The 24073-nt window shown below is 53.3% G+C and overlaps 2 protein-coding genes across 2 annotated transcripts in view; one reads left to right on the forward strand and one right to left on the reverse strand.

Annotated features, from left to right (window-relative positions):
* Positions 1 to 334: 334 nt before the first annotated feature.
* Positions 335 to 20680, reverse strand: LOC139279579 (V-type proton ATPase subunit d 2-like). Its single transcript, XM_070898702.1, has 8 exons — positions 20554 to 20680; positions 13874 to 14045; positions 13260 to 13438; positions 9292 to 9371; positions 8587 to 8664; positions 5724 to 5900; positions 3672 to 3749; positions 335 to 817 (listed from the first exon to the last, which is right to left on the reverse strand). Exons 1-8 carry the CDS (start codon positions 20678 to 20680, stop codon positions 656 to 658), a joined length of 1053 nt encoding a protein of 350 aa, XP_070754803.1. The 3' UTR covers positions 335 to 655.
* A 215-nt stretch (positions 20681 to 20895) lies between these two features.
* Positions 20896 to 24073, forward strand: part of LOC139279580 (TMF-regulated nuclear protein 1-like) — a 3966-nt gene continuing 788 nt past the window's right edge. The window contains exons 1-2 of the mRNA XM_070898703.1: positions 20896 to 20909; positions 24009 to 24073. The exon at positions 24009 to 24073 is cut by the window's right edge and continues 788 nt beyond it. Of these exons, the coding sequence (XP_070754804.1) occupies positions 20896 to 20909; positions 24009 to 24073 (79 nt within the window). The remainder of the gene's footprint in view (positions 20910 to 24008) is intronic.

A 24073-nucleotide genomic window follows, 5' to 3' on the forward strand; every position in this document is an offset into this window, starting at 1 on the left:
TTACAGAAATTGGTCACTGGGGCGCTGATCACTGTGGGCGGGCCAGGCCCTGTGGTATGGTCACTGGGGGTGTCGGGCACTGAGGGGGGGCTGGTCACTGGGGGAGCCGGGCCCTGTGGTATGGTCATTGGGGTGGTTAGGCACTGAGGGGAGGGGGGGCACTAGTCACTGGGGGTGCTGGGCACTGGTCACTGGGGGGGGAGGGGTCGGGCACTGAGGGGGGGGGGGGTCGGGCACTGAGGGGGGCACTGGTCACGGGGGGCACGAGCACTGGGGGGCTGGGCACTGGTCACTGGGGGGCTGGGCACTGTGGCAGTGGTCACTGGGGGGGGGGTCGGGCACCGAGGGGGGCACTGGGGCACTAAAGCACTGGTCACTGGGGGGGGGTCGGGCACTGAGGAGAGGCAATGGGGCAGCTGGGCACTGTGGTAGCAGTCACTGGGGGGGGGGGGGGTTGTGCACTGTGGGTGAGGCACTGGGGCACTGGTCACTGGGGGGGGGCACTGGTCACCGGGGGGCGCGGGCACTGGTCACTGTGGGGGGGGGGGGAGGGTGTTGGGCATTGAGGGGGGGTACGGATATTGGGTCACTGGGAGACCGGTCACTGTGAGGTTGGTCACAGGGGTGCTGCTCATGGTTTATGTGACTGTTGCGATTAGAATATGGGGATGTAGTTGTTGATGCGAGTGCGATGCCTCTGGGCGATACACTCTGCGATCCACACGATGTTCCGACACTCCTGCTCCTTCAGCTTCATGTAAGCATGAAAGACCCCGAAGTGAAACTGGTTCTCAAACGCCAGCATGTTGAGCTTCACCTGGGGAGGGAGAGCGAGAGAGTTAGAGTTGGATAAAGGAGGGCCAGCTGCAGTCAGCGGCGCCCTCGCGCAGTACGTGAGCACACCTGGGCCTGCGGGGGGCAGACAGTTGTTTGGGAGCAACTTTTCTTTGCCAGAAGTCCCGTGTCCTTTTCCTGGGCTGTTATGATTGAGCCCTGTCAATGGCTTCGCAACCTTTGGCCGTGGTTCCTGCTTCTTCGGTCCTACCCGATATGGGCGGGAAACATTTTAAAGTTGTTGTCTAACTGCTGTGCGAGAGTGCCGCCCAGCAGTTTCCACTCAGGCTGCAGTGCAAGATATTTCCCTTCTGTTTCTGACAGAAAGCTCCAAGCCAAGAAAAAAAATGCCATCATTTGGGCTGCTTCACGCATTTGCGGCTTCTGGCAGCTCACAACTTCTGTCTTTTGCTCTGGAACGAGCCCTGATCACCCGGCCGAATCTGACCCAACTCCCGACCAATGTATATAAAATAACTGAACCCAGAAATACGGCCTCAGTCCAAACCCAGGAGGTTCACAATGCACCCAGCCTCACACATACACTGGGGAGATGGTGGGGGGTGTGAGGGGGAGGTGGGGGGAGTGTGAGGGGGAGGTGGGGGGAGTGTGAGGGGGAGTGTGAGGGGGAGTGTGAGGGGGAGTGTGAGGGGGAGGTGGGGGGAGTGTGAGGGGGAGGTGGGGGGAGTGTGAGGGGGAGGTGGGGGGAGTGTGAGGGGGAGTGTGAGGGGGAGGTGGGGGGAGTGTGAGGGGGAGGTGGGGGGAGTGTGAGGGGGAGTGTGAGGGGGAGGTGGGGGGGAATGTGAGGGGGAGGTGGGGGGAGTGTGAGGGGGAGGTGGGGGGGGGAGCGTGAGGGGGAGGTGGGGGGGAGCGTGAGGGGGAGGTGGGGGGGAGCGTGAGGGGGAGGTGGGGGGAGTGTGAGGGGGAGGTGGGGGGGAGTGTGAGGGGGAGGTGGGGGGGAGTGTGAGGGGGAGGTGGGGGGGAGTGTGAGGGGGAGGTGGGGGGGAGTGTGAGGGGGAGGTGGGGGGGAGTGTGAGGGGGAGGTGGGGGGGAGTGTGAGGGGGAGGTGGGGGGGAGTGTGAGGGGGAGGTGGGGGGGAGTGTGAGGGGGAGGTGGGGGGAGTGTGAGGGGGAGGTGGGGGGAGTGTGAGGGGGAGGTGGGGGGAGTGTGAGGGGGAGGTGGGGGGAGTGTGAGGGGGAGGTGGGGGGAGTGTGAGGGGGAGGTGGGGGGAGTGTGAGGGGGAGGTGGGGGGAGTGTGAGGGGGAGGTGGGGGGAGTGTGAGGGGGAGGTGGGGGGAGTGTGAGGGGGAGGTGGGGGGAGTGTGAGGGGGAGGTGGGGGGAGTGTGAGGGGGAGGTGGGGGGAGTGTGAGGGGGAGGTGGGGGGAGTGTGAGGGGGAGGTGGGGGGAGTGTGAGGGGGAGGTGGGGGGAGTGTGAGGGGGAGGTGGGGGGAGTGTGAGGGGGAGTGTGAGGGGGAGGTGGGGGGAGTGTGAGGGGGAGGTGGGGGGAGTGTGAGGGGGAGGTGGGGGGAGTGTGAGGGGGAGGTGGGGGGAGTGTGAGGGGTGAGGTGGGGGGAGTGTGAGGGGTGAGGTGGGGGGTGTGAGGGGGGAGGTGGGGGGTGTGAGGGGAGAGGTGGGTGGTGTGAGGGGAGAGTGCGGGGTGAGGAGGGGAGAGTGCGGGGTGAGGTGGGGGGTGTGAGGGGAGAGGTGGGGGGTGTGAGGGGAGAGGTGGGGGGTGTGAGGGGAGAGGTGGGGGGTGTGAGGGGGGAGGTGGGGGGTGCGAGGGGGGAGGGGAGAGGTGGGGGGTGTGAGGGGGGAGGTGGGGGGTGTGAGGGGGGAGGTGGGAGGTGGGGGAGGTGGGAGGTGGGGGGTGTGAGGGGGGAGGTGGGGGGTGGGGGGTGTGAGGGGGGTGGTGGGGGGTGTGAGGGGGGAGGTGGGGGGAATGTGAGGGGGGAGGTGGGTGGAGTGTGAGGGGGGAGGTGGGTGGAGTGTGAGGGGGAGGTGGGTGGAGTGTGAGGGGGGAGGTGGGGGGTGTGATGGGGGAGGTGAGGGGTGTGATGGGGGAGGTGAGGGGTGTGAGGGGAGGTGGGGGGAGTGTGAGGGGGAGTTGGGTGGTGTGAGGGGGGAGGTGGGGGGAAGTGTGAGGGGGGAGTGTGAGGGGGGAGGTGAGGGGAGTGAGGGGGAAGTGGTGGGTGAGGGGAGGTGATCAGGGAGTTCCAAAGTTATACCACCCTTTATGTGTCGACTAATGAAAGGCCTGGCTGTAATTTTTAGGTTATGTCCCTTCGTCCTAGACTCCCCAACCAGCGGACAAAGGGTCTCTCTATCTACCCTGTCAGTTCCCCTTAACATCTTGAAAACTTTGATCAAATCACCCCTTAACCTTCTAAATTTTAGGCTGGACAACCGTAATTTGTGTAATCACTTCTTGTAATTTAACCCTTGGAATAAATCTACGCTGCATCCTTTCAAGGCCAGAATATCATTCCTAAGTTGTGGTGCCAAGAACTGCTCACAGTATTCCAGGCGTGGTCTAACCAGGGCTTTGTATCCCTGCAGCATAGCTTCCAATGCCTTGTATTCTAGTCCTCTAGATATAAAGGTCAGCTTTCCATTGGCCTATTTGTTTATTTTCTGTACTTGTCCATGACATCTTAATGATGTATGTAGGTAGACCCCAAAGTCCCTTTGGACCCCCACTGTGTTCAACTTTTCAGAAAGTATGGGGTAAAGGATGAGGGGATGAAAGTGGGTTAAAGGAATGAGGGAGTTGAGGGGGTGAAAGGAATGAATAGGGTGAACGGGGTAAATGGGATGAGGAGCCCAATCAGGGCCTTTACCTCATATTCAAAGAACTTGTCCTCCAGGGTCTTCTCATCCGTATTCTTCTCTGCACCTTCAAACAAGAATTTATATTCCTGATGGAACAGAGCAAGAGGCAGATCAGAAATAGATACTATCCTGAGGTAATGGGAAGCATGGGCTCTGAACCCCACCCATGACAGTGGTGAGAGACACATATACCGGATGGTAGCTGGGGCAGGGAATGCACCAAAGATCGGGGGAAGGCTCAAGGATTCTTTGCAGGGCCTGGGGTGCGACGGGGTTGTGGGTGGGGTGGGGGCGTTGGCAGCACACTTGCTCCTCCTGGCCCACAAGGAATCAAAGGGAGGTCAAGTCTTAAAACCTTCCCTCCATGCCCTGTGCTGCTGCTGGGTTTCAGACATTCGTGGGAGCCTTGCCAGGGCTCGAATCACTGCTGGGAATATTACAGCAACCGGGAACAGGGTGGGCTGGAGGCAGAATCTCGATTTTAAAAAATTCTAACCCCTTGCTCAACCTTTTCCTGCCTGTCGGAAGAGGTTACAATCGAGGCCAAAGAGAGACGTTCTCAGCTACCCAGACACAGGCGCTCTCAGCACCCCCAGACACAGGCGCTCTCAGCACCCCCAGACACAGGCGCTCTCAGCACCCCCAGACACAGGCGCTCTCAGCCCCCCAGACACAGGCCCCCTCAGCCCCCCCAGACACAAGACGCTCTCAGCACCCCCAGACACAGGCGCTCTCAGCCCCCCCAGACACAGGCGCTCTCAGCACCCCCAGACACAGGCGCTCTCAGCACCCCCAGACACAGACGCTCTCAGCCCCCCAGACACAGGCGCTCTCAGCCCCCCCAGACACAGACGCTCTCAGCCCCCCAGACACAGGCGCTCTCAGCCCCCCAGACACAGGCGCTCTCAGCCCCCCCAGACACAGGCACTCTCAGCACCCCCAGACACAGGCGCTCTCAGCACCCCCAGACACAGGCGCTCTCAGCACCCCCAGACACAAGACGCTCTCAGCACCCCCAGACACAGGCGCTCTCAGCCCCCCCAGACACAGGCGCTCTCAGCACCCCCAGACACAGGCGCTCTCAGCACCCCCAGACACAGGCGCTCTCAGCCCCCCAGACACAGGCGCTCTCAGCCCCCCAGACACAGGCGCTCTCAGCCCCCCAGACACAGGCGCTCTCAGCCCCCCCAGACACAGGCACTCTCAGCACCCCCAGACACAGACGCTCTCAGCACCCCCAGACACAGGCGCTCTCAGCACCCCCAGACACAGGCGCTCTCAGCCCCCCCAGACACAAGACGCTCTCAGCACCCCCAGACACAGGCGCTCTCAGCACCCCCAGACACAGGCGCTCTCAGCACCCCCAGACACAGGCGCTCTCAGCACCCCCAGACACAGGCGCTCTCAGCACCCCCAGACACAGGCGCTCTCAGCCCCCCGACACAGGCACTCTCAGCACCCCCAGACACAGGCGCTCTCAGCACCCCCAGACACAGACGCTCTCAGCACCCCCAGACACAGGCGCTCTCAGCACCCCCAGACACAGGCGCTCTCAGCACCCCCAGACACAGGCGCTCTCAGCACCCCCAGACACTCTCAGCCCCCCCAGACACAGGCGCTCTCAGCCCCCCCAGACACAGGCGCTCTCAGCCCCCCCAGACACAGGCGCTCTCAGCACCCCCAGACACAGGCGCTCTCAGCACCCCCAGACACAGGCGCTCTCAGCACCCCCAGACACAGGCGCTCTCAGCCCCCCCAGACACAAGACGCTCTCAGCACCCCCAGACACAGGCGCTCTCAGCACCCCCAGACACAGGCGCTCTCAGCACCCCCAGACACAGGCGCTCTCAGCACCCCCAGACACAAGACGCTCTCAGCTGCCCAGACAAGCCAGGAAGCTGGGGCCCTTGTCTGGACTCAAACCTTCTCTTTCACCGTGACACTGGTCAAGGGCCAAAACCAGACTCGGAAAGTGCGACTTGCTGAGAACACACTGAGCACATTGACCAAGTATTGATCCCAGTAACAACGAGAGCTTGGGTATCAGGGAGAGAACATACCGCATAATATTCAGCGACTGCACGCACGTGCTCAAAGTCCTCAGCGTTGGACAAGAGAATCAGACCATCTGGGTGGAGCCGACCACAGCATGGGTACAGTGCAGACCGATCCTCTCTGCTCAACTCAGTGCCAAAGGAGTTCAGGGTGATAATAAATGCACGACGGTCAGCTTCAAACTAGACAGAGAAATACAAAAGGAGTGGGAGAAGTCCCTAAGAGTGAGACCATGCTTATAGAGAGACTCGCAGAATCAGACAGTCGCATCAAGTTACACAGAATTCACAGAAACAGGCCATTCAGCCCAACTGGTCTATGCCAGTGTTTAGGCTCCACAGGAGCCTCCTCCCACCTTACTTCATCTCAGCCCATCAACATAACCTGCTATGATCTTTCTCCTGCATGTATTTATCGAGCCTCCCCTTAAATACATCTATGCTATTGGCCTCAACCACTCCTTTTGGTAACGAGTTCCACATTCTAACCACTCTCTGGGTAAATACTTTTCTCCTGAATTCCCTATTGGATTTATTAGTGACCACCTTATATTTATGGTCTCTAGTCTTGGACTCCCCCACAATGGAAACATCTTCTCTATGTCTACCCGATCAAAACTTTTCATAATCTTGAAGACCCCTATCAGGTAACCCCCTCAGTCTTCTCTCCCAGCCTGTTCAGTCTTTCCTGATAAGTATATCCTCTCAGTTCTGATATCATCCTTGTGAATCTTTTTTGCAATGTCCCCAATGCCTCTATATCCTTTTTATAATATGGAGACCAGAACAGTGCACAGTAATCAGTAATCCAAGTGTGGCCTAACCAGGATTTGATACAAGTTTAACATAATTTATTTGCTTTTCAATTCCATCCCTCTAGAAATGAACCCCAGTGCTTTGTTTGCTTTTTTAATGGCCATATTAACCTGCATCACTACTTCTAGTGATTAGTGTATCTGTACCCCCAGATCACTAGTTCCTCTACAACATTCAGACTTTTATTATCCAAGCATTATGTGACCTTCTTAATCTTCCTACCAAAATGCACCACCTCACACTTATCTATATTGAAGTTAATTTGCTAATTACATGCCCATTCTGCAAGCTTATTAATGTCTTCCTGTATCTTGTTGCAGTTCTCCTCTGTATTAACTCCCCCACGCTTTGGCGTCATCTGCAAATTTTGAAATTGTATTTCCGATTCCAGAGTCCAAACCATGAATGTAAATGGTGTACAACAGTGGTCCCAGCACTGATCCCTGTGAAACATCATATCCCAACTTTTGCCAGTCTGAGTAACTACTCTGTCAGCTGTGGCTCAGTGGGTAGCACACTTGCCTCAGAGTCAGAATGTTGTGGGTTCAAGTCCCACTTGAGCACATAAATCTAGGCTGACATTCCAGTGTAGTGCTGAGGGAGTACTGCACTGTAGGAGGTGCTGTCTTTCAGAAGAGACGTTAAACCAAGGGCCCTGTCTGCTTTCTCAGGTGGATGTAAAAGATCCCATGGCACTATTTTGAAGAAGAGCAGGGGAGTAATTCCTGGTAACTTGGCCAATATTTATCCCTCAAACAACATAACAAAAAAAAACAGATTATCTGGTCATTATCACATTGCTGTTTGTGGAAGTTTGCTGTGCACAAGTTGGCTGCCGCATTTCCCATATTACAACAGTGACTACACTCCAAAAGTAATTAATTGGCTGTAAAGCGCTTTGCGACGTCCGGTGGTCATGAAAGACACTATATAAATGCAAGTCTTTTATTTTTCTTTCTTAACCCCCTACTCTCTGTTTTCTGCTACTTGACCCCTGATTCCACATGCTCTGATCTTAGTTATAAGTCTATGTGATACTTTATCAGAGGCCGTTTGGAAATCCAAATATATTACATCTACTGCAATGCCCTTATCTACTCTTTCTGTTACTTCTTCAAAGAATTCAATAAGGTTGGTAAAGTGTGACCTTCCCTTTTGAAATCTGTGCTGACTACTTTATTATATCTTCGGTTTCTAGATGTTTTTCTATTACATCTTTGAGTAAAGATTCCATTATCTTTCCTACCACTGATGTTAAGCTAACTGGTCTATAGTTCCCTGGACTATCTCCCTTTTTAAATATAGGAATCACATTAGCTGTCCCCCAGTTCTCTGCAACTATTCCCTTTTTAATGATTTAAAACTATGTATGTGCAATAATGCCTCTGCTATCTCTTCTCTAACTTCTTTTAATATGCGTGGATGCAATCTTTCTGGATCAGGGTTTTTTTATTCTCCAAATTTGATTAGTTTAGCAATTATCTCCTCCTTTTCTAGTTAAAATGCCTTTATATATTTTTTAATCCCTTCTAATGTCATGTCCACCATGTCTTCCTGGTAAATAGTGAAGCAATATTTCTGCCATTTCGCTGTCATTACCTGTGACTTCAGCTTGTGCACCACATAATGGCCCTATCTATATCCTGATTTTTCTTTTGTTATTTATCTGTCTGTAGAATACTTTACTATTTATTTTTATATTCCTCGATAATTTAATTTTGTAGTTCCTTTTTGCCTTCCTAATTGTTTTTTTTTTAAACTTTTTTTGTAACCTCTTCATATTCCCGTTTGTTACATATGTACTTAGTGCATGCTGTTTTCTTGTGCCGGGACCCTCCGAATCAAGTGACAGTGGTGGAGACCTCAATAGCTGCCCTCACAGATCCCATTCTATTCTGAGCTCCCTATGACTGGGCTCGAACTCCAGCCTTTCCTGATGGTTCCTCGCTTTAATGATTCTCTGGATTGTTCCAGAGTCTCAGGGCCAGTCTGCTGGAGCTACACTTTACAGAAACAAGCAATCACAGTGTGGGAAGTTGTTAAAAGTGCTCACCTCCAGGATGGGACACATCACTTGTTCAGTCTGCCCGCCCTGCTCTTTACAGAAGCCGTAAAACGATTCGAGATAAGCCTGAAACAGCAAAGTGCCGACCCGGAGGCTCGTGAGCAGGAAATCATTTATCAATTTATAGTTCTCCTCAGATCGATTATAGAAATAAAAATAATCCAACCAGGGGTTCTGTGGGGTTTATTTAAAGAATAACTGATATCCATAGTTACAGGTTGGGATCTAAACAAGGGGTTCGGGGAGTTTATATATAGAATAACAGATAGTCTAAGGATAAGGGGTCGGCCATTTAGGATTGAGAGGAAGAGAAATTTCTTTACTCAAGAGTGTTGTGAATCTTTGGCATTCTCTAACCCCAGAGGGCTGTGGATGCTCAATCGTTGAGTATATTCAAGACTGTGACTGATAGATTTTTGGACACTAAGGGAAACAAAGGATATGGGGATAGGACGGGAAAGGGAGTTGATGTAAACGTTTAGTGATGATCTTATTGAATGCCAGAGCAGGCCAGAGGGGTCATAAGGCCTACTTCTGCTTCCATTTCTTACGTTCTTTTGTTCCTTTAACATATACCTGGGAGTAAGTTACAGTCTGGAATCTAATCGAGGGGCTTGTGTGGTGTGTATATAGAATAACAGATATGCAAGAGCAAGTTACAGGCTGGAATTTAATCAGATTCATTGCTGTTACCTTGTAGAGTTTGTTTCGTAATATTTCGATATTGACTTCATCAAGGTCATTCTCCGAGATGCAGTCTTGGAAGAAGGAAGCTGGGAAGTGGAAATCACTAAGTTAGTGTTCAATTTAAACAAACTATCACAGCCTGACACACTGTCTGATCCAACGCAGAATGTGTGTTATAACAGCACAAGTGTGAGACTCTCAGAACCTGCACTGACCAGTACACAGTGACACTCAGACCCTGCACTGACCAGTACAGTGACTCTCAGACCCTGCACTGACCAGTACAGTGACTCTCAGAACCCGCACTGAACAGTACAGTGACTCTCAGACCCTGCACTGACCAGTACAGTGAGACTCTCAGACCCTGCACTGACCAGTACAGTGAGACACTCAGACCCTGCACTGACCAGTACAGTGAGACACTCAGACCCTGCACTGACCAGTACACAGTGACACTCAGACCCTGCACTGACCAGTACGCAGAGACACTCAGACCCTGCACTGACCAGTAGTGAGATACTCAGACCCTGCACTGACCAGTACAGTGAGACTCTCAGACCCTGCACTGACCAGTACAGTGAGACTCTCAGACCCTGCACTGACCAGTACAGTGAGACACTCAGACCCTGCACTGACCAGTACAGTGAGACACTCAGACCCTGCACTGACCAATACAGTGAGACACTCAGACCCTGCACTGACCAGTACAGTGAGACTCTCAGACCCTGCACTGACCAGTACAGTGAGACTCTCAGACTCTGCACTGACCAGTACACAGTGACACTCAGACCCTGCACTGACCAGTACGCAGAGACACTCAGACCCTGCACTGACCAGTAGTGAGACACTCAGACCCTGCACTGACCAGTACAGTGAGACACTCAGCCCCTGCACTGACCAGTACACAGTGACACTCAGACCCTGCACTGACCAGTACGCAGAGACACTCAGACCCTGCACTGACCAGTAGTGAGATACTCAGACCCTGCACTGACCAGTACAGTGAGACTCTCAGACCCTGCACTGACCAGTACAGTGAGACTCTCAGACCCTGCACTGACCAGTACAGTGAGACACTCAGACCCTGCACTGACCAGTACAGTGAGACACTCAGACCCTGCACTGACCAGTACAGTGAGACACTCAGACCCTGCACTGACCAGTACAGTGAGACTCTCAGACCCTGCACTGACCAGTACAGTGAGACTCTCAGACTCTGCACTGACCAGTACACAGTGACACTCAGACCCTGCACTGACCAGTACGCAGAGACACTCAGACCCTGCACTGACCAGTAGTGAGATACTCAGACCCTGCACTGACCAGTACAGTGAGACTCTCAGACCCTGCACTGACCAGTACAGTGAGACTCTCAGACCCTGCACTGACCAGTACAGTGAGACACTCAGACCCTGCACTGACCAGTACACTGAGACTCTCAGACCCTGCACTGACCAGTACAGTGAGACACTCAGACCCTGCACTGACCAGTACAGTGAGACTCTCAGACTCTGCACTGACCAGTACACAGTGACACTCAGCCCCTGCACTGACCAGTACACAGTGACACTCAGACCCTGCACTGACCAGTACAGTGAGACTCTCAGACCCTGCACTGACCAGTACAGTGAGACTCTCAGACCCTGCACTGACCAGTACAGTGAGACACTCAGACCCTGCACTGACCAGTACACTGAGACTCTCAGACCCTGCACTGACCAGTACAGTGAGACACTCAGACCCTGCACTGACCAGTACAGTGAGACTCTCAGACCCTGCACTGACCAGTACAGTGAGACTCTCAGACCCTGCACTGACCAGTACAGTGAGACTCTCAGACCCTGCACTGACCAGTACAGTGAGACACTCAGACCCTGCACTGACCAGTACAGTGAGACACTCAGACCCTGCACTGACCAGTACAGTGAGACTCTCAGACCCTGCACTGACCAGTACAGTGAGACTCTCAGACCCTGCACTGACCAGTACAGTGAGACTCTCAGACCCTGCACTGACCAGTACAGTGAGACACTCAGACCCTGCACTGACCAGTACACTGAGACTCTCAGACCCTGCACTGACCAGTACAGTGAGACACTCAGACCCTGCACTGACCAGTACAGTGAGACTCTCAGACCCTGCACTGACCAGTACAGTGAGACTCTCAGACCCTGCACTGACCAGTACAGTGAGACTCTCAGACCCTGCACTGACCAGTACAGTGAGACTCTCAGACCCTGCACTGACCAGTACAGTGAGACACTCAGACCCTGCACTGACCAGTACAGTGAGACTCTCAGACTCTGCACTGACCAGTACACAGTGACACTCAGCCCCTGCACTGACCAGTACACAGTGACACTCAGACCCTGCACTGACCAGTACGCAGAGACACTCAGACCCTGCACTGACCAGTAGTGAGATACTCAGACCCTGCACTGACCAGTACAGTGAGACTCTCAGACCCTGCACTGACCAGTACAGTGAGACTCTCAGACCCTGCACTGACCAGTACAGTGAGACTCTCAGACCCTGCACTGACCAGTACAGTGAGACACTCAGACCCTGCACTGACCAGTACACAGAGACACTCAGATCCTGCACTGACCAGTACAGTGAGACTCTCAGACCCTGAACTGACCAGTACACAGAGACACTCAGACCCTGCACTGACCAGTACAGTGAGACTCTCAGACCCTGCACTGACCAGTACAGTGAGACACTCAGACCCTGCACTGACCAGTACAGTGAGACTCTCAGACCCTGCACTGACCAGTAGTGAGACACTCAGACCCTGCACTGACCAGTACAGTGAGACACTCAGACCCTGCACTGACCAGTACAGTGAGACACTCAGACCCTGCACTGACCAGTACACAGATACACTCAGACCCTGCACTGACCGGTACAGTGAGACTCTCAGACCCTGCACTGACCAGTACACAGAGACACTCAGACTTTGCACTGACCAGTACAGTGACTCTCAGAACCCGCACTGAACAGTACAGTGAGACTCTCAGACCTCGCACTGACCAGTAGTGAGACACTCAGACCCTGCACTGACCAGTATAGTGAGACACTCAGACCCTGCACTGACCAGTACAGTGAGACACTCAGACCCTGCACTGACCAGTACAGTGAGACTCTCAGACTCTGCACTGACCAGTACAGTGAGACACTCAGACCCAGTACTGACCAGTACAGTGAGACATTCAGACCCTGCACTGACCAGTACAGTGAGACACTCAGACCCTACACTGACCAATACACAGAGACTCACAGACCCTGCACTGACCAGTACAGTGAGACTCTCAGACCCTGCACTGACCAGTACACAGAGACTTTCAGACCCTGCACTGACCAGTACACAGAGATACTCAGACCCTGCACTGACCAGTACAGTGACTCTCAGAACCCGCACTGAACAGTACAGTGAGACTCTCAGACCTCGCACTGACCAGTACAGTGAGACACTCAGACCCTGCACTGACCAGTACAGTGAGACTCTCAGACCCTGCCCTGACCAGGACAGTGAGACTCTCAGACCCTGCACTGACCAATACACAGAGACTCACAGACCCTGCGCTGACCAGTACAGTGAGACTCTCAGACCCTACACTGACCAGTACAGTGAGACACTCAGACCCTGCACTGACCAGTACAGTGAGACTCTCAGACCCTACACTGACCAATACACAGAGACTCTCAGACCCTGCACTGACCAGTACACAGAGACTCTCAGACCCTGCACTGTCCAGACACAGAGACATTCAGACCCTGCATTGACCAGTACACAGAGGCTCTCAGACATTGCACTGACCAGTACACTGAGACTCTCAGACATTGCACTGACCAGTATACTCTGGCCCTACATCCTATGATACTGCCGCTGTTCCTGGCTAATGATCAGAGATTTGCCTTTGATTACTGAACTTCAGTTGCACGGTTCTGCTGTCAGTTAGTCCGTCTCTTACCGAGTGGTGTGTCGACCAGGATAGCATTGTAGAGTTCAGCGGGGGTCTGGGCAATGTGAACGGCCTCCATCTGCTCAAAGCTTCCCAAGGGATGGCACTTGGGAAGAAGCTCGGAGATCGGACGCTGGCGCAAGGTGCCCGTGATCAGCAGGATAACATTGTCAATCATGTAGCTGTACCTTTAAAACAGAGCAGCCAATGGGCGTGAGTTACACTGAACTCCGCAGCAATTAATAAGATCACCAATAAGGAAGAGCTGAGTCCAGAACTGGAACTATCGGAAAGTTCACATCGAAAGTCAATAGCCAGTGAAGGCAGGTCCAACTCACCGCAGCCCAGTACAGACAAGTACAGGCCAGTGCAGCTCAGTATAACCCAATGTAACCCACTTACTCACATGCACCGTCACTCACTGACTATCACTCACTCACACACACACTGTCACTCACTGACTATCACTCACTCACACACACACACAGTCACTCACACTGATTGCAACTCACTGAGCTTTGTGACTGTGTTACTAATGAAACACCGATTTCCTCAGACCTGCTTTAACCGCCTCTTCCAAATGTTAATATGATAGCAAAACAGCGCAAAGCCCCGTTACTAACGTGATGTAATCCAGGAAGGTGGTGAGCGGCTGTAAGGCGTGATTCCGTAGATAGACGAATTCCAGCAGCAGTTTCTGTTTCAGTTTATCATCAATCACAGAAACGGTGAGAGGGCCTGTTTCGTTGGACAGAAAGCTGCCGTAGTCTGTACTCTGGAGATGGAGCTTCAGGTCTGCAGAAAGTCAGCAAGCGTCTCTCTGGTTAGCAAGGGTTAAATCCGCAGCAAACTGTGCTCAATACACACTAAACATCAGATAGGATCAGGCTAGGTAGCCCCATCTCCCCTCACACCCCCTGTAAAGTCCTTACTCTACAGTATGAAATCACACGAGGCACATTCTGGGGATAAGGTCACTCTGTGACCTTAACTCTTTATTCACAGGACTCCGAAGACGATGACCCTGCGTGGGACCACCCTTTTTATACCTGTGAGATCAGGTAAGGAGTGTCTCTCACAAGTTCACCCCTTGTGGTCAAGGTATGCATCTAGGTTCAGTGTATACAGTAATACAGTGGTGTTACATTGTGGTTACAAACATGACATCACCTTCCCCCCCAAAGTCTTATTGGGATCATAGGTTTAGTCTTTCAGGTGGTCTACGCTCCCTCGTGGAGCGCCACAGTTGGGGCTCTGGTTGTTGGACACTGACGTGAGTGTCTGTCACCTGTGGTGATTCTGGCCTGTCTGGGCTGACCGCAGGGACTGTGCATTCTTCCGATTGCTCTTGTTGCTCGTTCGCTGGCGGTGTTGTGAGCTCCATCTCATGGTCTTCTTCAGGTTCCTCAGTGTCGATGCTGAACCTTTTTTTTACTTGGTCCAGATGCTTACGGCATATCTGACCATTGTTGAGTTTTACCACGATGACCCTATTCCCCTCTTTGTCAATTACAGTGCCCTCAAGCCATTTGGGCACCTTGGCGTGATAAAGGACGAATACAGGATCATTTATTTCTATACATCTCCCCTTGGATTATGGTCATGGTACTTGTTTTGTGACTTGCGCTTGCCCTCAAATATGCCGGTCAGGACTGGGTGAATGAGGGACAACCGATTTTTGAGTGTCCATTTCATGAGTAGCTCTGCAGGCGGGACACCCATGAGAAAGTGCGGTCGGGATCTATAGGCCAACTGGAGACGCAATAGTGGCATTCTAGGGAGGGTCCTTGAATCCTGAGCATACCTTGCTTAATGATTTGGACCGCATGTTCCACCAGGCCATTAGAGGCCGGCTTGAACTGCGCAGTCCTGACGTGGTTGATGCCATTACCCGACATAAACTCTCGGAATTCATAGCTTGTGAAACATGGGCCATTATCACTAACCAGGATGTCCGGCAAGCTATGGGTTGCAAAGATCGCACGTAGGCTTTCCACGGTAGTGGATGACGTGCATGAATTCAGAATGATGCACTCGATCCATTTCGAGTACGCATCTACCACAATAAGGAACATCTTTCCCATGAATGGGCCCGCGTTGTCAACATGAATGCGTGACCATGGTCTGGTGGGCCAGGGCCATGGGCTGAGTGGGGCCTTCCTGGGGGCATTACCCAGCTGGGCACATGTCGTGCACCTGCGAACACAGTGTTCCAGGTCTGAATCAATTCCAGGCCACCAAACGTGTGACCGGGCAATGGCCTTCATCAGCACAATGCCTGGGTGCTTGCTGTGGAGTTCCCTGATGAATGCCTCCCTGCCCTTCTGGGGCATAACTACCCGGCTGCCCCATAGTAGGCAGTCGGCTTGGATGGAGAGCTCATCCATCCGCCTGTGGAACGGTGTGACCTCCTCAGGGCTTGCTCTGTGTGCGGGCGCCCAATCCCCAGTCAGGACACATTTCTTAATCAGGGCTAGGAGGGGATCTCTGGCGGGCTGTGATGGGGGAGCCTGCGCTGTCAAAGGCATTGACAGCCATGACCATCGCAGTGCTTTGCTCCGCTGCCCCGTCAGTGGTGGCCAGTGGAAGTCTGCTGAGCGCGTCAGCGCAATTTTCAATGCCGGGCCAGTGCCAGATGGAGTAGTCATAAACAGCCAGCGTGAGAGCCCATCGCTGTATGCGAGCTGATGCGTTGGCATTGATAGCCTTGCTGTCTGACAACAGGGATGTTAATGGCTTGTGGTCCGTCTCTAATTCAAACTTCCTACCAAAGAGGTACTGATGCATTTTTTTTACACCATAGACACATACAAGCGCTTCCTTCTCGACCATCCCATATCCCCGTTCTGCTTGAGAGAGCGACCTGGAGGCATAAGCCACAGGTTGTAGTTGACCCTCAGCATTGCCTTGCTGCAACATGCACCCGACCCCATAGGACGATGCATCACATGTCAGAACCAATTTTTTACAGGGGTCGTACAAGGTCAACAACTTGTTTGAACAAAGTAGGTTTCGCACCCGATCAAAAGCCCGTTACTGACAGTCCCCCCAAAACCAATTGCAACCCGTACACAGGAGCACGTGTAGCGGCTCCAACAACGTGTTCAAGCTCGGCAGAAAGTTCCCGAAATAGTTCAACAGTCCCAGGAATGAACACAACTCCGATGTGTTGCAGGGCCTGGGTGCTCGTCGAATCGCCTCGGTTTTGGATTCGGTGGGCCGATTCCCATCTGCCCAGAAACTCAACCTCAGGAGCTAAAAACACACATTTAGACTTCTTGAGTCGCAGGCCTACCCGGTCCAGTCGGCGTAGCACCTCCTCCAGGTTGTGGAGGTGTTCCTCAGTGTCTCGACCCGTGATGAGGATGTCGTCTTGGATCATTCCAGGAATGGATTTAAGCAGGCTTTCCGTGTGCCGTTGAAAAATCGCGGCCGCTGATCGAATGCCAAACGGGCACCTGTTATAAACGAACAGTCCCTTGTGCGTGCTGATGGTGGTCAGTAATTTAGATTCGTCGGCCAATTCCTGGGTCATATAGGCTGAAGTGAGGTCCAACTTGGTGAACAGCTTGCCGCCTGCCAGCGTGGCGAAGAGGTCCTCCACTCTCGGGAGCGGATATTGGTCTTGTAGGGACACCCGATTGATGGTGGCCTTGCAGTCACCACAGATCCTGACAGAGCCATCCGCTTTTAGAACGGGAACGATGGGGCTCGCCTCAGTCGCTGAATTCAACAGGCGAGATGATACCCTCTCTCAACAGCCGGTCCAATTCGCACTCGATCTTTTCCCGCATCACATATGGCACCGCTCTGGCTTTGTGGTGCACTGGCCTGGTGTCCGGGGTGACGTGTATCACTACTTTAGTGCCTTTGAAAGTCCCGACGCCAGATTGGAATAGTGAATTGTAGTACTTGTGAGCACGAACTTCGCTCCACAGATGACATTGCGTGAACATCCCTCCATTTCCAGTTCATCTCGGCTAACCAGCTCCTCCCCAACCATTGCCCGGGACAATCCAGAGCATCAGCCAATTCACTAACCCATTGTGTGTGACAGCTAACATTGCACTGCCTAGCACCGGAATGATTTCTTTAGTGTAACTCCGTAATTGTATCTCAATATGTGCTAATTTGGGTCTACTGGCTTTAAGTGGCCATAACTTCTCAAATTGCTGAATGCCCATGGGTGACTGGCTGGCCCCAGTGCCCAGCTCCATGCGTACTGGGATACCGTTTAATAAAACCCTCATTTTGGTGGCGTTTTGGTGTATGAACTGTGAATATTCGCCACATGGACCCGCTGAACCTCAGCGTCCATCGATTTGCCCCAAAAGTCATCTTACCTCAAAAAACCCTCTTTTGGTCCATCCGCCTCATATATTAGTCTGGTTGCAAACTTCCTGCACATTCGAACTAAGTGGCCACTGAGATTGCAGTTCCTGCAGACAAACTGTTGAAATCTGCAAGATCTAGCTGAGTGTTTTCCCCCACACGTCGAGCATGAGTTAAAGTTTGGGAATAAAGGGACTATTGCCAGGCATTCCGCGCTGACTGTCTCATTGACTGCTCTTAAGTACCCTATTAGTGGGTGTCAATGGCCCCATCCCGGGCCGCATTGTCCATTGTGATAGGGTGAATGTCCGTTCAGCCTGCCATTGTCTCTGTTGAGGTCCTGCTCTGGGGTCTATTGCTGCCTGTGGAGTGTCGGACTGCCCCTGCCTGCCTGCAGTTCTTTGAATCGTGTTGAAGATGTTGACTCCCTGATCCATCGCTGCGTTAGAGGCAGAAATGCGCATGTATATTATTTTCGTCTCTTCCTCCCCCGCCATGAAAGTTTGAGCTAACAACGCCGCCGCTTCCAAGGTCAAATCCTTGGTCTCAATTAATTTGCAGAAAATTCCCGCATGAACGATGCCCTCGATAAAGAAGTCCCTTAGCATCTGCCCCCTGCAAGCGTCTGTGAACTTACAGAGGCTGGCCAAACGCAGGAGGTCCGCTACGAACTGTTGAAATCTGCAAGATCGAGCTGAGTGTTTTCCCCCACACCTCCAGCATGAACTATGCTTTGTCCTTCACGACGTCGGTGGGTGTAGAATCTATGTCGGGCCATATGTATGCTACTCGCCGGTTTGAGGTGCTCCCCGATCAATTTGCTAAGTTCTTCAAAGGTTTTGTCCGCCGGCTTTTCGGGTGCTAGTAAGTCCTTCATGAGCGCGTAAGTCTTTGGTCTGCAGCTGGTCAAAAGATGAGCTCTTCGCTTGTCGGCCGCTGCATCCCCAGCCAGTTGCATCCCCAGTTTTGTAACGAAACTCTGCTGAAGCCTCTTGACAACATCGTCCCAGTCTTCCCCAACACAGTACTGTTCCTCTGTGCCACCGGTGACCATTCTCGTGGGTCGTGAATTCCCGATTCTCGTCGCCAATGTAAAGTCCTTACTCTACAGTATGAAACCATACGAGGCACATTCTGGGGACAAGGTCACTCTGTGACCTTAACTCTTTATTCACAGAACTCCAAAGACAATGGCCCTGCGTGGGACCTACCTTTTTATACCTGTGAGATCAGGTAAGGAGTGTCTCCCACAAGTTCACCCCTTGTGGTCAAGGTGTGCATCTAGGTTGAGTGTATACAGTAATACAGTGGTGTTATATTAATATAGTGGTTACATACATGATACTCCCCACCTCCCTTCACCCCCCACCTCCCCTCACCCACCCCACCCACCTCCCCTCACGCCTCCCCACCTCCTTCACTCCTCCCCAACTCCCCTCACTTGCCCCCACCTCCCCTCACTCCCCCAGTCCCCCCACCTCCCCTCACTCCCCCCCACCTCCCCTCATCTACCCCCACCTCCCCTCATCTACCCCCACCTCCCCTCCCCTCACTCCCCCCCCACCTCCCCTCACTCCCCCCACCTCCCCCCGCCTTCTCTCAACTCCCCTCCCCTCACTCCCCCATCTCCCCTCCGCCTCCCCTCACCTCCTCTCACTCCTCCCACCTCCCCTCACTCCCCCCACCTCCTCTCATTCCCCACCCCCTCACTCCGCCCCAAATCCCTTCACTCCCCCACCTCCCCTCACTCCCCCCTCACTCCTACCCCCACCTCCCCTCACTCCCCCCACCACATCCCCTCCCTCCCCTCAAACCTCCCCCCACCTCCCCTCACTCCCCCCCCAACTCCCCTACCACCTCCCCTCACTCCCCCCACCTCCTCTCACTACTCCACCTCCCCTCACCCTCCACCTCCACTCGCTCACCCTCACCTCCCCTCACCTCCCACCACCTTTCCCTCACCTCCCCTTCACCTACCCTCCCACCTCCTCCACCACCTCCGCTCACCTCCCCCTCCCCACTCCCCCCCACCTCCCCTCACTCCCCCCCACCTCCCCTCACTTCCCCCCACCTCCCCTCACCTCACTCCCCACCCCTCCACCTCCCCTCACTCCCCCCACCTCGCCTCACCCCCCACCCCTCACTCCCCCCACCCCCACCTCTCCTCACTCCCCCCACCCCCCACCTCCCCTCACTCCCCACACCCCCCACCTCCCCTCACTCTCCCCACCCCCCACCTCCCCTCACCCCCCACCCCTCACTCCCCCCACCCCCACCTCCCCTCACTCCCCCCACCCCCCACCTCCCCTCACTCCCCACACCCCCCACCTCCCCTCACTCCCCCCACCCCCCACTCTCCCAACCTTCTCTCACTCCCCCCCACCTCCCCTTACTCCCTGCCTTCCTCACTCCCCTCACCCCCACTCCCCCCCACCCCCACTCCCCCCCACCACCCCCTCACTCCCTTCCCCACTCACCTCCGCTCACTCCCCCCACATCCCCTCACTCCCCCTCCACCTCCCCTCACTCCCCCCACCCCGCAGCTCCCCTCACTCCCCCCACCCCCCTCACTCCCCCCAGCTCCCCCACCCCCACATCACCTCACTCCCCCCCACCTCCCCTCACTCCCCCCACTCACCCCCTACTCCCACCACCTCCCCTCACTCCCCCTCCTCACTCCCCCCACCTCCCTTCACTCTCCCCTCTTCACTCCCCCCTCCTCACTCCCTCCCCACCTCCCCTCACTCCCCCCCCCCCAACCCCTCCTCACTCCTCAACCTCTCCTCACTCCCCCCACCTCCCCTCACCCCCCCGCCCCACCACCCATCCTGCCTGGGTGCTGGTCCCACACAGGAAGAATTGCAGTTCGAGTACATCACCGGGGAAGGGTCCTCGACACCTGTCAAACTCTCCCAGCGAAGGTCGGGAGTGGAAGAGAACTGGAAGAACCGAAAGTTGAACAGGATCTCACCCTCCAGCGTCTGGCATTGCACCAGGTTGAGAAAATCCGCCTGTTTCAGGATCCCAGCTTTAAACCCTCTGACCAGCCCCTCCAGGTAACCGTTGTCCACATTAAAATAAAACTCTGCGAAGCCCATCATTCAACTCAGTGTTTGCAGCTCTCTCTCTCTCTCCCCCGGGTCTCCTCACTCTGAAGGTCAGGGCTATTAAAGCTCCTGATATCATCAGCAGGGCTCCGAGGAGCCGGGTGGTTCTGGGCGATTCTGGCTACTTGTTTTTTTGCACAATATTTGCTGATCTTGGTTGTGTTGTGCCTCCCTCGCAGATTCTGCAGGAACGCGACAGTATCACGATGCAGGTTAAACAGTAATCCTCAAGGAGACAGCAATGCCCATCGATGGAACCTGAATTGCGTTTGAATCTCTGCACATTTCCCCGTTCCAGAGATCCATTCGATCTCTTCCCTCTGACGGACTATAGCATTAACTGAGCATCACAGACCCTCCTCGCCACACACACACACACACACACACACACATGCTTTGTTCCCAATCCCCCGTCTCCTGTGGCGATACAGTCCATGGGCACTGCCTGGCCTCCAGTACTTCACTCAACCCGCAGTTCTTAATGGGCAGGTGTACAGATTCCTGACCCAGGTACAGGTGAGTCCCAGCCCAGGTACAGGTGTGTCCCACCCAGGTACAGGTGTGTCCCAGCCCAGGTACAGGTGTGTGCGGACTTCTGGACCAGGTACAGGTGTGTGCAGTTTCCTTCCAGTCACTAGCTGGTTCCCCTTAGCTCACACTGACCCAAGAAGGTGAGCCAGACCAGTTTGCACCTGGGGTAGTTGATGAATGCTCTGCATTTTTCTGTGTGAAACTGACTTCATCCTTTTCTCGGGGACCAACACAGTGTAATAACAGTTTACAGCAGAGATAAGAGTGTGTTGTAGAGAATGTTACAGGCTGGGATTAAGGTGTGTGTGTTAGAGAGGGGCTGGGATTAGGGGTTGTGTGTTAGAAACATAGAAATTAGGTGCAGGAATAGGTCATTTGGCCCTTCGAGCCTGCACCACCATTCAGTAAGATCATGGTTGATCATTCACCTCAGTATCCCTTTCCTGCTTTCTCTCCATACCCTTGATCCCTTTAGCCATATCTAATTCCCTCTTGAATATATCCAATGAACTGGCATCAACAACTCTCTGCGGTAGAGAATTCCACAGGTTAACAACTCTCTGAGTGAAGAAGTTTCTCCTCATCTCGGTCCTAAATGGCTTACCCCTTATCCTTAGACTGTGTCCCCTGGTTCTGGACTTCCCCAACATCGGGAACATTCTTCCTGCATCTAACCTATCCAGTCCCGTCAGAATTTTATATGTTTCTATGAGATCCCCTATCATCCTTCTAAACTCCAGTGAATACAGGCCCAGTCGATCCAGTCTCTCCTCATATGTCAGTCTTGCCATCCCAGGAATCAGTCGGTGAACCTTCGCTGCACTCCCTCAATAGCAAGAACGTCCTTCCTCAGATTAGGAGACCAAAACTGAACACAATATTCCAGGTGAGGCTTCACCAAGGCCCTGTACAACTGCAGTAAGACCTCCCTGCTCCTATACTCAAATCCCCTAGCTATGAAGGCCAAAATGCCATTTTCCTGCTTCACTGCCTGCTGTACCTGCATGCTAACTTTCAATCACTGATGTACCATGACCCCAGGTCTCGATTCTCTGCTTCCTGTCTGCCAACTAGTTCTCTATCTACGTCGGTACATTACCCCCAATACCATGTGCTTTAATTTTGCACACCAATCTCTTGTGTGGGACCTTGTCAAAAGCCTTTTGAAAGTCCAAATACACCACATCCACTGGTTCTCCCTTGTCCACTCTACTAGTTACATCCTCAAAAAATTCTAGAAGATTTGTTAAGAATGATTTCCCTTTCATAAATCCATGCTGACTTGGACCGATCCTGTCACTGCTTTCGAAATGCGCTGCTATTTCATCTTTAATCATTGATTCCAACATTTTCCCCATTACTGATGTCAGGCTAACCAGTCTATAGTTACCCGTTTTCTCTCTCCCTCCTTTTTAAAAAAGTGGTGTTACATTAGCTACCCTCCAGTCCATAGGAACTGATCCAGATTCGATAGACTGTTGGAAAATGATCACCAATGCATCGACTATTCTAGGGCCATTTCCTTAAGTACTCTGAGATGCAGACTATCAGGCCCCGGGGATTTATCAGCCTTCAATCCCATCAATTTCCCCAACTCAATTTCCCGCCTAATAAGGATTTCCTTCAGTTCCTCCTTCTCGGTCCCCTAGTATTTCCGGAAGGTTATTTGTGTCTTCCTTCGTGAAGACAGAACCAAAGTATTTGTTCAACAGGTCTGCCATTTCTTTGTTCCCCATTATAAATTCACCTGAATCTGACTGCAAGGGACCTACATTTGTCTTCACTAATCTTTTTCTCTTCACATATCTATAGAAACTTTTGCAGTCAGTTTTTATGTTCCCAGCAAGCTTCCTCTCATACTCTATTTTTCCCCTCCTAGAGAGGCGCTGGGATTAGGGGTTGTGTGTTAGAGAGAGGCTGGGATTATGTGGGGGATGGGTGTTAGAGAGGGAGTGGGATTAGAGTGTGTGTGAGAGAAGAGCGAGGATTAGGTGGGGGGAGGGTGTTAGAGAGGGACTGGGATTAAGTGTGTGTGTTAGAGAGGGGCTGGGATTAAGGGTGTGTGTGTTGGAGAGGGGCTGGATTAGGCGGGGAGGTGTTAGAGAGGGGCTGGAATTACGGTAAATAAAGACTTGCATTTATATAGTGCCTTTCACAACCACCGGACATCCCAAAGCGCTTTACAGCCAATGAAGTACTTTTGGAGTGTAGTCACTGTTGTAAAATAGGAAACGTGGCAGCCAATTTGTGCACAGCAAGTTCACACAAACAGCAAAGTGATAATGACCAGATAATGAGGCCGAAATTCAGCTTCCCGATAAGGCCCGCTACTGCTGGAAAGCAGCGGACATGTGGTGGTGTCAAATGGCTGCCGATTTGTAGTTGAATAGCCGCCGCTCGCCAAATTCTCCGTGGTGGTTTTTCTGGTCGTCGCCACTTCCGATCCGCTGCTGCCAAACCTCCTATGTGCGTCATCAAAGCGTGCAACACAAGCAAAATTCACCTTAGAAAATCTTCCAGCCGTCACTCGGTGCCCTCGACAGTGTTTTCTATCGGTGCACAGTGTTTGCAGTGTGTGTAAAATGGAGGTGCGGCCTCCATTAAAGGGGCCACGGCCGCCATCTTATTTTGACGGGGGCCCAGTACTTAAGGAAGTGGCCCTAGAAATAGTGGATGCATTGGTGATCATTTTCCAACAGTCTAATCGACTCAGGATCAGTTCCTATGGACTGGAGGGTAGCTAATGTAGCTTGAATCCTTTGCAGTTTGGATTTTGGGCAAATTTCAGCGGCTCAACTCCGGAACGGGAGACGGGGAGACCCGAATCCCAATGCCCCGCCCACCCACTGTCGG

The sequence above is a fragment of the Pristiophorus japonicus genome, chromosome 14, assembly GCF_044704955.1.
Source record: "Pristiophorus japonicus isolate sPriJap1 chromosome 14, sPriJap1.hap1, whole genome shotgun sequence".
NCBI lineage: Eukaryota > Metazoa > Chordata > Chondrichthyes > Pristiophoridae > Pristiophorus > Pristiophorus japonicus.

Coding starts and splice junctions, on each gene's coding strand:
- LOC139279579 (XM_070898702.1), bottom strand. CDS start 20,680: ATGGGCTTCGCAGAGTTTTATTTTAATGTGGACAACGGTTACCTGGAG. Junction 14,046..20,553: donor GCAATGCCAGACGCTGGAGG/GTGAGATCCTGT, acceptor GACTTTCTGCAG/ACCTGAAGCTCCATCTCCAG. Junction 5,901..8,586: donor TGATGTGTCCCATCCTGGAG/GTGAGCACTTTT, acceptor TTCTCTGTCTAG/TTTGAAGCTGACCGTCGTGC.